This window comes from Panthera tigris, chromosome B1, assembly GCF_018350195.1.
Source record: "Panthera tigris isolate Pti1 chromosome B1, P.tigris_Pti1_mat1.1, whole genome shotgun sequence".
NCBI classification, from domain to species: Eukaryota; Metazoa; Chordata; class Mammalia; order Carnivora; family Felidae; genus Panthera; species Panthera tigris.
The window spans coordinates 110536106-110550834 of record NC_056663.1 but is presented as its reverse complement, the minus strand read 5'-3'; the positions used below and the strand labels follow the sequence as shown (position 1 = coordinate 110550834).

At 38.7% G+C, this 14729-nt stretch overlaps 1 protein-coding gene across 1 annotated transcript in view; it reads left to right on the top strand.

The window, feature by feature from the left end:
* The first annotated feature begins 361 nt into the window (after positions 1-361).
* The window catches only part of AP1AR (adaptor related protein complex 1 associated regulatory protein), a 40400-nt gene continuing 26032 nt past the window's right edge, over positions 362-14729 (top strand). Inside the window, exon 1 of the mRNA XM_007098245.3 lies at positions 362-818. Within this exon, the coding sequence (XP_007098307.1) occupies positions 736-818 (83 nt within the window). The 5' untranslated portion in view covers positions 362-735. The remainder of the gene's footprint in view (positions 819-14729) is intronic.

The window sequence follows — 14729 nt, the reverse complement described above, 5'->3', positions numbered from 1 at the left end:
ACACACAGAGAAGTGCCCCTTCTCATACCCGATGACTTCTGGCCTTGGGCTCTAGGTAAGCCGCTCACAAGGCTTTGGTACAAAGTTCAAAGGCTGAGCCTTGACCGTTGCGACGCGCGGAGACGCTCGGGACCCAGACGCGGGAAACGCAAGGAGAAAAGGAGACTTCTAGTTAGGTCAAGGTCCAACAAAACAAACATCCACACCCAGGAATTGAACTAGCTCCAAGGCAGAGGCTGCGGACGCGGGAGCTTGTGGAAGTGACGTAAGAACCGGTGGCCGGAGGAGGCGGGGCCGCAGAGGGAGGGCACCCTATTGGGGCCCGGGAGAGGGCGGGGGTGTGGCAGCGTCGGCGGCGAGGCGCTGGCCTGGGTGCTCGGGAGGGCGGGGTCTGGGTGCGCGACTCGCGGGGACTGGCTTCCTTCAGCGGCTGGAGGCGGTCACTTGTGCTAGGCTGAGGTCCTGAGGCGAGCGAGGGGCCATGCGGACAGCGAGGGAGTCCAGATCGCGCAGCCCGGCACTCTTCCCTCGAGCGGCAGCGACTCGGTGGCTGCTGGAGTAACCGCTGCCTTTGTTCCGAGCGCCTGTCCCAGTCTCTCACGCCGTTGCGCGCCGGCCGGCCCGCCCTCGGTCCCCGAAGCCTCATTCGGCTCGTGCCGCGCGGATGCGGCTGCCGGGCCTGAGTGTGGGCTTTGAGCGGGAGGAGGAGGAGCGGCGGCGCCTGGGCGGCATGCGATGGGGAACTGCTGCTGGACGCAGTGCTTCGGGCTCCTCCGCAAGGAAGCGGGGCGGCTGCAACGTGTAGGAGGCGGTGGAGGGTAAGCCCGCTGGGGGAAGGGCCGAGCTCCCACTGGCTCCTCCCATTCTGCCCCTTGCGGGGAACCCCCTTCACTGTCTCCGTTTCCTCCCTCCCCCTATGTCTTCAAGTAGGCCGGGAGCCCCTCAGCCCGGCGTCGAGCGGGCTGTCGTAGTGGAGGCCCTGGTCGAGAGGTTTCCCCCAGGGGAAAAGCTAGAGAAGGGGGCGGGTGTCGCTCTTGCCGCCTCCAGCAAGACTCCCTCCGGGCGCGATGTCACGCGGGGAAGGAGTCGTGGTAGGCGTCTTCTCTGGGAAGCATGGGGTACTCTCTACGAATGGGCAGTAGAACAGGCTTCACAACAACCCGGACACACCCTACGTTGAGTTTGGGCTGATGCCAAGGGTAATAGCTGTGTATTTGATCCTCCCTTTGGCTGTGACAGAGCCGCTGAGAATCTGGCTCCAGAAAGTTGATATCTCAGAGGGATTGTTAGTAGAAGTCATTTGGATGCTGTATGTAGTAAAATAAGGTTCCAGACATTGAGTAACTCTTTGACATGTGCAAAGACTTGCCGAATTGCTGGGTTCCCAATAGGCATTCGGATTCTTGGTACTGATAACAAGAGGAGCAGTGTGTGGCTTTTCCGTATTAATTCTTTCGGTTATTTCCAGAGGAATGCTAGACCCTAATTGCTACCTATAAACTCTGTAATACTGAGGAAATCACAGTCCTTCTGAACCTCACGTCTCTTGATTAAAACTGGCATATGCATAGGTTTTTCTATTCACACCATCCATAGAATACTAGAATTTCATTATTCCATTTTTGTGTTTTTATTTCTTACAGTGTTGGAAAAAAATTAGAACAAACTCCTTTGAAGTTGGCTTTGTTGTTGTTAAATGTTTCCCAGAAATTCAAACTTAGAATAGAAAATATGAACCAAGACGCTTTATGTAAGGAATAAGCCTTTTTGCGCTTTATGGAACAGATTGCTAAATTTTCAGTCTCTGTCTCATTGAACCAACATTATTAGGTAATAGGGTGTTCTGAATACACGAACGGGAAGCCACATGATTTATAATTTGGATCTTTTGGCGATGAAGATCTTATTTATATATGATTCACTCATTGGTTCCTCAGGTGCATATTCTTTGTGTTCATTGCATCACATACAAAGTAGCCAAGGTTGTGCACTAAGTAGTCTGAATGGAAAGGTTAGGATTTAAAGATTTTGTGCCTAGTTTAGTATCTTGGTTTCCCTGACTTAAGGGCTATTACTGTCAAAGGGGAACATGACAGCTGTTTTTATCATGTCAGACATAATCCTGTAATTTACTCCTAATTTTTGTGTGCAAGTGCACCAATATAGTTAAATATGCTTAACTAGGTTTGAGTAAGGACTGGAAGCCACAAAATCTCTGGCTTTGCTAATATTCTGTTTGTATTTGTGTTGTGGTGTGTTAAAGTCTAATTGTAGAAATAGGGTCTTATGATCTAATTGGGTAAGCAGAAATCATTTGTATTTGATTTTGGACACTGTGGTGTCTGGAGTTTTTGTTTTGATCTTTCATTATGATTTTACAAACTAATTATGTTTTCCTTAGAGTGTAGCATTAAAATTGTAGATTTTACTCCCCAAGCACCTAAGCTTGGCAGCATAGGGAAGGGGCTGGGGGAAATCAGTGAAATCAGTGTGTTAATTGTCGGTTGATATGCCATAAAAACATACTGGTTTGATCTGTTTTCCTCTGTTATGGGCAAAACTCCTTGAACAAGCAAGTCCTATTGAAGGAATGAACTTCTGTGGGTGTGGACACTGTCATCTAAAACCATATAATGGTGATATCAATACTTTTTCTATCAATCCATAAACGTAGATTTGGACAAGACAGTACCCTTATTTGAGTATACTGATAACTTATTGTTTTACATTAATTTTCACATTGTTTTAGAAGCTTCTAGTAAGCATGCAGAGACAAGTGGATGTAGCTAATTGTTATTTACAGAATAAAGTTGCACTTTGCCTCTCGTTTTAGTTGCTTTTTTTTAATCCCCTGGTAATTCTGATTTTCTTTTTGGTATAGGTTTAGATAATTAACTAATAGTTCATCTGAAGATGAAAAATTTAGGGAGTGATCGCAAAAACTTGATTTAATTTATATTTGTCACTGTAGTTGTCATAGGTAGGAAAAAACTGGGCTTTCTTAGACTGTTTTAAGCTGGACATCACAAGGATGCTTTATGACCTAGGGCCTTAGCCTCATAGATTCCCCAAGGGTATCTCAAAGTCAGATCATTCAGTATTCATTACCCAGTTTCAAAACCAGAATACCACTGATTTTGTTTATAAAATATTAGGGAATTCTAGTATTTTATATTCTAAGATATCTGTCAACTAGTCAAAATATTAATATCAGCGTTAAGATATGTCATAAATATTGCTACTAATAAAATTATTTGGTGATTAAAGCAGAGGGAGTAAAATATCTTTAAGGAATAAAATTTAGACATCTTAATGAGTCACCCTTTTTCACTGTAGGAAGTTTTGCCCACCAACACATTCCAGAGGGCTCCACCTGCTGGTCAATTCTTGGGCAGTACTGGAAATCTTTTTTGTATGTACTTTTAGTGTTAGTTTCTTTCTCAAACTGAAGATCCAGTTATGTTTTGTTGTGTTATATCTTAATTACCATTTTTGTCTTGCCATATATTTCCGCACAGTGGTTCCAGTTAAGATGTACAATAGGTTTTTTTTAAACTATTTTTTAAAGTGTATTTATTTATTTTGAGAGAGAGTGAGAGAGAGTGCATGCACAAGCAGGGGAGGGGCAGAGAAGCAGAGAGAGAGAATCCCAGGCAGGCTCTGCACTCTCACCATAGAGTCTGATGCAGGGCTCAGACTCATGAATCAAACTGTGAGATTATGACCTGAGCTGAAATCAACAGTTAGACGTTTAACCCACTGAGCCACCCATGTGCTCCAAAATGTGCTGTGGTTTTATATAAAGGTATGATCATGTTTTGTATCCTTTATATTTAATATTTGTTGGCCTTTTGGCTTCAGCCACAAAGTTGCCTCAATTCAGGCAATAGTTTACAATGATCAGCTGTTTTCTTTCCTGGTAAAAAATATTTTAATAATAGCTGCCAACATCTGATTACTTCCTATGTGTGCAGGTTCTGTTCTAATAACTTTACATTATCTCATTTATTCCTTACCACATTCTTGTGACAAAGGTAAGTACTATTACATACATTACAGATTGAGAACTGAAGTGTGGCAAGTTTATCTTACTCAAGATAGCTAAACTGGGATTGAGCCCAGGTCCCTATGAATTCAGAGCCTTTACTCTTAATCACTAATAGCTCACGGCTTTTTATTTTGTAGGTAATGTATGCATATATCTTAACAACTTGACTCTTTATTCTGTATGATAAACTGTTCTTGAAACTATGCACTTGACCTCTGCAACATCACTTTTATTTTCCTGCTTCTCTGCTGGCTGTTCTTACTCTGCCTATTAAGTATGGGATTTTTCTCCTTGTTTTCTGTGCTTTATTTAGTTCTCTTTACACATAAACCCACCCCTGAAGAAATTTCATCCATTCCTATGATTTCCCAACCACCAACACTTCCAAATCTCATGTCTTCTGAACAGACCTCTTTTCAAGGGTTCAGCACTGTATTTTCAGTTGCTAAGTGAACAGATACACTTGGATATGTGAACTCTCCTCAAATCAGCCTATCTAAAATATCTAATATTGCAGGAAATATCTAAAATAGTATAATTTCTTTCCCCCAAGGTTTCTTCTTTCACTGCTTTATGAATTAATTCCTTTAACAGCTGCATTCACAGTTTTCCAAGCCACAGACTAAACTTCACAGTCTTCTACCTCTGTCTCATCAGCTAAGTCAGTCTCTTCTTTATACATATTGAATCCATTTCCTTTGTTGGTACTTTGCCTTAAACTTTGTCTTTTTTATCGCCAGGTCACTGGCTTCTTGATGGTTCTCCCTGTTGTATGTATCTGTCATACTTCAGTCCATCTTCCCTTTTTGTCATTGGAGTTAGGGTTTCTAAAACTCATACTGGATCATACTAGGCCCTTACTTAACCACTTCCTGTGTGTCCTATTTCCTACAGCTAAATTGCTCAGCCTTTTTCCCCTTCTCTGAGAGATGATGAGATGCATGGCAACAGCTCAAATGTGCAACATAACGTCTGCTCAAGATTATATGTAGTCTCTGCATTTGCGTAAAGAGTAATCTCAGTATTCTCTCACTCAGAAGATAATATCAGAATACAAATCAGTGAGAATAATATAAAAAGGAAAACAATAAATTAATTTCAAAAAACAACTCATTCATAAGCCTTAATATCTTAACTTTTTTTGAAAAATGATAACCTTCCATTGAGAGTAGTATCAAATTTAAACTCCCAACAAGATAATTTTAATCTATTTTACCAGCCTAATTGTGTTTTCCAGTTATATTTTTCTTAAAATATGCATTAAAATTGTAGATTTTACTTCCTGCATGCATGACCTTGGCAGCATAGGCAGGGAAAACCAATGAAAGTATTCTCTGCCATTCTTTCACTTGCCACATCCCCAAATTCCTAGATACTAGATGGACTATATGCATTCCTGTTTTAAATTACAGTGTTCTCTCATCCTTGCCTTTGTGTGTGTTATTTCTTCTTTTCCTGTTCTTGGTGAGCTTTTACTTATTCTTAAGTATTACTGTCTTTTTTTTTTTATTTTTTTTTTAACGTTTATTTATTTTTGAGACAGAGAGAGAGAGACAGAGCATGAACGGGGCGGGGGGGGGGGGGGGAGGCAGAGAGAGAGGGAGACACAGAATCGGAAGCAGGCTCCAGGCTCCGGGCTATCAGCCCAGAGCCCGACATGGGGCTCGAACTCGCCGACCGCGAGATCATGACTGAGTCAAAGTCCGACGCTTAACCGACTGAGCCACCCAGGTGCCCCAAGTATTGCTGTCTTTATGAAACCTGCCCAGCCCCCTGAGACAATGTTACCTCCCTGAGGAAATAATATTTTCTCTAGGCTTCAATCTGCTTTATAAGGTGAGCTTTTTCTGTAAAGGTCCAGATAATAATATTTTAGGCTTTGCAGGCCATAGGTGCAGCTTTTTTGCCACTACTCAGCATTGCGGTTTTAGCACAAAAACATAGATAATATGTAAACAAATTGCATGTGACTGTATTCTAATAAAACTTCATTTTTCAGAAACAGCACTGGGCCAGATTTGGCCCATTGACCATAGTTGTCTGACTTCTAGCATAAAAGGTGATATGGGTTGAGAGCTCCTCAAGGTCAAGGATATGCTTTATCTCTGTCTACTCTCAGTGTCTCATGTTTGTTGAATAAATAACCAGGGGGTATTACTTATGTACTTGTAAGATATAGAAAACAATGTTTTCTCTTATCCTTTTTCTTTTAGGTAATTGTCTAACTTTGGCAAAAATGTCACTCGTTCACAGAGTTGAACACATATCCTACCAGTTTTACATTGATTAATTAAAAAAAAAAAAGACCATAGAGAATACTAATGAGAATATTTCATCATAATACATGTTGCTAAAATAGTAATCAATAGTGTCATTGAGAGATTCCGTTTGGTTTTCTGCATGTTTGTCAGAAAAATATACAAGTATAGGACATTTCTTTTGAAATTTCAGGAGTTAGGAAGGAGAACAGTAGTAGACTTAAATGGATATGAATTTCCTGAATATTCTGTATTTTACCTTAAAGACTCCCCAGGGCTCTGAACCTTACTCTATTCTTTTTTAATATATTTTCCGTCTTTAATGTACTTTTCCTTGGTGATGGCATGAAGACACATGGCTTTACCTATTACCTGCATACTAATGAGCCCAGTCATCTCAGTATTAGCTCTGAAATACGTAATTACCCACTGAGTATTTCCACTTGGATATGAAACATAACTTCAAATTCAGTTTGTAAAGCTGAGCTCCTCTTTCTTCCCTTCTCACAGCCCTTTCCTCAATTTTCTATTTTTTATTTTTTAAAGCCCCAATCATTTCTTTTACCTTGTGCCCTACCTCGTGAGTGGTAAACACTGTATCGTCACTTAAAGCCATGAATCTAAGAATCATATTCAACTCCTCCCTTTCAATCACCCTACAAATATGGGTTGTCATGTTCTGTAGATGATACCTTCTGAATTGCCCTTACATCTTTCCAACTAATACAGCCTCCCTGCCTTAGAACAGACCATTCTATCTTCTGGATATTTGTACCTCTACCCTCTCGCTGATACCTTTTTGAGCCTATGTCTCATTAATCTGAAAAACAAAGAGAAAGAAACACTAAACCTTACTTAGACTCCTACATCTCTGGCTAGCTACTACCCTATTTCCTGTTCTTTCCCTTTAACAACCTAAAGAATTATCCAGTCTTGGTATCTCAATTTCCTCACTTCTCACTCAGTCTTCAAGGCAAGCTAAATGTTCACTTTCCCTGCCACTGCTGTGTTTGTTGCCTCTTTCTGCCCCATAACATGAAAACAGCCATCATAATCCAGTGGGTATTAGTAATCTTTGCTGTACTTCACCTTTTAGCTGCATTTGATGCTGTTTGCTCCTCCTTTAACTCCTGTAATTTCATACCATATTTTCTATCTACCTCCCTGGGTAGTGGATTTAAATTGATCTGTCTTCCCTATATCCTATGAATGTTCATTTTCTTGTTTATTCCTATGTTTATGTATTTTGAGAGAGAGAGAGAGAGAGTACTAGTGGGGGACAAGGGCAGAGAGAGAGAGAGAGAGAGAGAGAGAGAGAATCTTAAGCAGGATCCATACTCAGTGTGGAGCCCAGTGTGGGGCTCAATGCCACGACTGTGAGATTGTGACCTGAGCCGAAATCAAAAGTTGGACACTTAACTGAGCCACCCAGGTGCCCCTGAATGTTCATTTTCTTCACCTTTGTCATTAAATGTTGGAGTCCTTAAAAATTAAATTAGATTCTTCTGTACCTTCCTTAAAGTCACTAACCTAGGAGCATCTATGACACTATTCCCCCATCATCTCACATTTCTTAGTCCGTCCCCCAAACCAGATTTTTTTGTACCTCCTAGTTTTTCAACGCACCTATTTCTTTCACCACTGCCACCTTAGTCCAAGCTTTCATCATTTCTTGCCTAGATTTTCAGTACCATGTGGTAAAACAACACTCTTCCTAATTCATCATTTTCTGACACTTCTTTATTCCTTCATAGCACTTACCACTTCATGACTTTGTAAACTCTGTCTGTCTAGTATCCGTTCCCCTTTAACAGAGTATAAATTTCATGAACTCAGGGACTTTGATTTGTTTATTCCTATACATCCAGTATACAAACAGTGCTTGCCACATATTAGGCACCCAGTATATATTTGTTAACTGAGTGGGTAGACTGCCAGCAGGTCTACCCACATCTATTCCTGATCCTTTTCAGTAGCTCCTATATTTTGGAGTCAAAGTAACGATAAACGCAAATCTGTGAATAAACACCGCTTAAAATTCTTCAGTGGCTTATCATACTTTTAGGATAAACATTGAAATCTTTAATGTAGATTTCAAGGCTTTGCATTATTACTTCAAGGCTTTTGTGGGGAGGTGGTACTCATCTGTGTCGTACACTTCGTTGCATCCATTTCTTCCCTTTTTACTTAGGTAGCTCCTACTCAGTCATCTTTTAGATGCCAGCTCGAGGATTCTCCCCACAGAAGTCTTCCCAAACCACTTCCTACCCTCAGTGGATAAGTCTTCACACCATCATGGAATCATCATCCTTTTCTTCTGAGCACTTCTTCAGGTTTTTACTATACCTGAAATAGTGTGATTATTTGGTTAATACCTGTTTTCTGCTTTCAGTGTAAAGGAAGGAGTCCATGTCTGTTTTTGCTCACCATTGACTGTTTAGCTCCAAGTTCTATGCCTTGGATAGAAGGTATACAGGCATTAAATACCTGTTGACAGAATTAATGAGTATGTTTCTTAAATATATCTTGCTCTTTCATTCCCCCTTGCCTTTGGTAACTGCTACTCTCTGAAACGCTCTTTTTCACTACTTGGGGCCTGGCTGATCCCTCCTCCAGCTGATTTTTGATGCCCCTCATCTGAACATATCCCTGTCAAAGCATGGCAGTTGTTAATTTACCTGTGCATCTACCCTGTTAGACCCTAAGCCTCTTGGGTACATGGGTAAGTTTTTATTCACTTTTGTGTTTTAACAACAAAGCTATGTCTATCATTCAGTAACCCAGGGAGGTTCAATTATAATTAGAAAATTCAATATCATAGATACATAAGTAGCAACAGTTACTGAAGAAGAAGGTGGTCAGCAATTTCACATGCTGTATACAGGTTGCAGAGGATGAATGAGAAAGAACCAAAAGACCAATAATGCTCCTTCTAGTTATTAGTTTCCTCAGGCCCCTCTTAAAGGGCAGTGACCCTCATATAATGCATCTTTTTTTACCACAATGCTATGAAGCTAGAAATCAACCACAAGAAAAAAATCTGGAAAGACCACAAATGCATACAGGTGAAATAACATGCTACTAAACAGTGAATGAGTGAAGCAAGAAATCAAAGAAATAAAAAGTTACCTGGAAACAAATGAAAATGAAAACACAACAGTCCAAAATCTCTGGGATGCACCAAAGCGGTTTATTTCATTTTATTTTATTTTATTTTTATTTTTATTTTATTTTTATTTTTATTTATTTTTATTTTTAAGAGAGAGCTTGTGCAGGGGAGAGAGAGAATCCCAAGCAAGCTCCACACTCAATGTGGAACCAACGTGGGTCTTGATCCCACAATCCTGGGATCATGACGTGAGCCAAAATCCAGAGTTGGACGATCAATTCACTGAGCCACCCAGGCACCCCAACAAAAGTGGTTCTAAGAAGGAAAGTTATAGCAATAGAGGCTCACCTCAAGAAGCAAGAAAAATCACAACCTTACACTTAAAGGAATTAGAAAAAGAACAATACACAATACACAAAGCCAGCACAAGGAAAGAAATAAAGATTCGAGAGGAAATATATGGACACTAAACAAAACAATAGAACAGATCAGTGAAACCAGGAGCTGTTTGAAAAGAATCAACAAAATTGATAGACCGCTAGCAAGACTCATGAAGAAAAAAAGAGAAAGGACTCAAAATCACAAATGAGAGAGGATATAACACCTAACAAACACCACAGAAATACTATTGTAAGAGACTATTGTGAAAAATTATATGCCAACAAATTGGACAATTAGAAGAAATAGATAAATTTCTAGAAACCTATAACCTATCAAAACTGAAGCGGGAAGAAATAGAAAATTTGAACAGACTGATTACCAGTAAAGAAATTAATCAGTGATTAAAAACAAAAAACCTCCCAACAAACAAAAGCCCAGGACGAGATGGCTTCACACAGGAATTCTACCTTTTTTTTTAATGTTTATTTTTGATAGAGAGGCAGAGAATCCCAAGCAGTTTTCACACTCTCAGTGCAGAGCCCAACTCAGGGCTGGATCTCACAAACCTGAACGAAAATCAAGAGTCAAATGCTTAACCCACTGAGCCACCCAGGCACCCCCTACCAAACATTTAAAGAGTTAATCCCTGTTCTCCCAACTAGTTCACAATATAGAAGAGGAAGGAAGACTTCCAGATTCATTCTATGAGGACAGCATTAACCTGATAGTAAAACCAGATAAAGACACCACTAAAAAAAAGAGAACTACGGGCCAATTTCCTTGATGAACATAGACACAAAGCCCTTTAAAAAATGCTAGAAAACTGAATTCAACAATAAATTTTAAAAAATTATTCACCATGATTAAGTGGGATTTATTCATGGGTTACAAGGGTGGTTCAGCATTCACAAATCAATGTGATATAGCACATCAATAAGAGAAAGGATAAAAACTGGTCTTTTCAATAGAAGCAGAAATGCATTTGACAAAGTACAACATATCATGATAAAAACCCTTATCAAAGTAGATTTAGAAGGAATATACCTCATAAAGGCCTTATATGAAAAACCCACAGCAAACATCATACTCAATGGGGAAAAACTGAGAGCTTTTCCCCCTAATACCGAGAACAAAACAAGGATGTCCGCTCTCACCATTTTTGTTCAACATAGTACTGGAAGTCCTAGCCACAGCAATCAGAAAACAAAAAGAAATAAAAGGCATCCAAATTAGTAAGGAAAAAGTAACTTTCACTATTTGCAGATGACATGACACTGTATATAGAAAACTCTAAAAGACTCCACCAAAAAAAAAAAAATACTAGGACTAATAAATGAATTCAGTAAAGTGTTAGGATATGAAATCAATATACAGAAATTGATTGCATTTCTATATACTAATGAAGCAGTAGAAAGAGAAATTAAAGAAACAATCCCATTCATAATTGCACCAAAAATAATAAAATACCTAGGAATAAACTTAACCAAAGAGGTGAAAGACCTACACTCTGAAAACTACAAAACATTTATGAAAGAATTCAAGAAGACTTTAAAAAATGGAAAGACATTTCATGTTTATGGATTAGAAGAACAAATATTGTTAACAAATATTGTTGAAATGTCTATTGTTAAAATGTCAGAAGCAATGTGCACATTCAATGCAATTCCTATCAAAATACCAACAGCATTTTTCATAGAACTAGAACAAACCATCCTAAAATTTGTATGGAACCACAAAAGACCCCAAATAGCCAAAACAATCTTGAAAAAGAAAAGCAAAACTGTATCACAATTCCAGGCTTCAGGTTACAAAGCTGTAGTAATCAAAACAGTATGGTACTAACACAAAAATAGACACATAGATCACTGGAACAGAATAGAAAACCCAGATATGCACCCACAAGTATATGGTTAATTAATCTTCAACAAAGCAGGAAAGAATATCTGAAGGGAAAAAGACAATCTCTTCAACAAATGGTGTTGGAAAAACTGGACCACTTTCTTGCACCATACACAAAAGATAAATTCAAAATGGATTAAAGACCTAAATGTGAAACCTGAAGTCAAAAATCCTAGTAGAGATCACAGGCAGTAATTTCTCCGGCATCTGCCATTGCAACTTCTTTCTAGGTATGTCTCCGAAAGCAAGGAAAATAAAAACAAAAATAAACCATTGGGACTACATAAAAATAAAAGGCTTCTGCACAACAAAGGAAACAATCATCAAAACTAAATGGCAACCTACAAAATGGGAGAAGATATTTACAACTGATATATCCAAAAAAGGGCTATATCCAAAATATATGAGGAACTTATAAGACTCAACACCGAAAAATATAATCCAGTTAAAAATGGGCAGAAGACATGAACAGGCATTTTGCCAAAGAAAACATCCAGATGGCCAACAGACAACATGAAATGATGCTCATCATCACTCATCATGAGGGAAATGCAAATCAAAACTACAATGAGATATCACCTCACACCTGTTAGAATGGCTAAAATCAACAACACAAGAAACAACAGGTGTTGGTGAGAATATAGAGAAAAGGAACACTTGTGCGCTGCTGGTGGGAATGCAAACTGGTGCAGCCACTATGGAAAGCAGTTTGGAGGTTCCTCAAAAAGTTAAAAAGTAGAACTGCCCTACAATCCAGTAATCACACTACTAGGTATCTACTCAAAAAATACAAAAACACTAATTCAAAGGGATACATGCATCCCTATTTTCATTTACAATAGCCAAATTGTGGAAGCAACCCACTGTCCATTGATAGATGAATGGGTAAAGAAGATGTGGTGTATATACACAATGCAATATTATTCAACTATATGAAGGAATGAAATATTTCTATTTGCAAAAACATGTATGGAGTTAGTATAATGTGAAGTGCAACAAGTCAGTCAGAAAGACAAATAGGATTTCACTCATATGTGGAATTTAGGAAACAAATGAGCACAGGAAAAAAAAAGAAAAGATAAAGCAAGAAGCGTCTAGACTCCACTACAGAGAACGAGCTTGTGGTTACAAGAGGGGAGGTGGATGAGGGGGATGGGTGAAATAGGTGATGGGGATTCAGGAGTGTACTTGTCCTGATGAGCATTAGGTGATGTATGGAACTGTTGAATCATTATATGGTACACCCGAAACTAATATAACACTGTATGTTAACTATATTGGAATGAAAAATTTTTTAAGGCAATGACTCTTTTTAACCCATGTTTAGCAGAAAGAGTTGTCTTTCTCTTTGAGAAATACATTTTCTACACATTCATTTTTCCTAAATTTGCCTTCATTCAGGAGGGGCTTATTAAACAATAAGTGTTATTATTATTTATTATTATCATCTATGTCGATGCTATCCCAACCTGGAAAACCTACTGATGGATCATGCTTTGAGATTTGAATTATTAAACTTTCATTGAAATACTTGATAATAATTGAAAAATGATGTGTCTATCATCTTGATTGTAACAGCTTTTGTGGGGCATCTGATTTGTAACCTTTCCAGTCTTTTGTTCATTAAAAAAAAGTCTTGGGAAGCTTTTAATTTTTAATAGACTTTGTAACAATTTACCATGGTTCTTCATTATTTATAATGTCAAAGAAGATCTAGGGAAAGACTTTCCTATTTTATTTTAACAGATGTTAGATATCAGGATATGAAGAAAAGGAACAGTACAAATGTAGGATTTATGAAAAATTTTCAGTTATCTTTTAGTTAAGTCACTTTGGTGAAAAGGGTATCTGCTATGCAAAATAACATGCAGAAGCATAAAAAACTGCATTTTCAGCCTATTCTTTTTTTTTTTTTTTTTTTTTTTTTTAATTTTTTTTTCAACGTTTTTTATTTTTTTAGTTTTGGGACAGAGAGAGACAGAGCATGAACGGGGGAGGGGCAGAGAGAGAGGGAGACACAGAATCGGAAACAGGCTCCAGGCTCCGAGCCATCAGCCCAGAGCCTGACGCGGGGCTCGAACTCACGGACCGCGAGATCGTGACCTGGCTGAAGTCGGACGCTTAACCGACTGCGCCACCCAGGTGCCCCTTCAGCCTATTCTTGATGAGACCGATTTTATCCTTAATCAAAAATTATCTTGATATCTGCCTTGATAAAATTGATAAATATGCAAGAATATATATATATGCAAGAATTTTCACTTGTGTAACATTACTTTTAAACTCTTCCAAAAATTTTTACTTCACCTTCATTTAGAGTACAATAGCCTATTTTTTCTACTTCTTTAATATCATTTATATGTTTGAGTCCACTTTCACATCTTCAGCAGTAGTAGAATGGACATACAGAAACTTTACTTTGTTTAGAAACATAGGGACATAAGGCTTATGTATAAATGAATGTCCTTGGATGACTTTGGGGAGCTCTAGACTGTTAACAAAGGGAAAATAGACTTCTATTTTCTTTAACTCATTGTTTTTGGAGACTCTTTGTTTCAGCAGCTCAGCGTTCACCATAATACACTTGAATATATATGCTCTTGAATAGAATAGTGGAATTGTTGTCTACATTATTTCTAATCTCCCCTTTCCCTCCAGGGCATATGGTTGAATTCATGAAAGTTAAGTGCACACATGATATGACTTTAACCATTTTCTTTACAGCTCAGCTTTGTATTATGTGATACTGGTGTAGTCCTATAGGTTTCTTTCAGCTTCTCACATCACTTAGTTTTTTATCCTTGTCACCTTTGGCATTTAAGTCTTAGGACTTGGATTGGCCACATTTATTTTTCTCCCCTTGTACACTTCATTCTTGACTCCTGTTTCTTTGCTATTACAACCCCATTGGGATTCTCTGACTTTCCTCCCCATCATCTCATTTTCCAGTTTTATTTTCTAAATACCTCTTTAACCTATCCATTTCACTCACTGACTCCACTTTAGTACAATCTGTCATCATTTCTTACCTAGA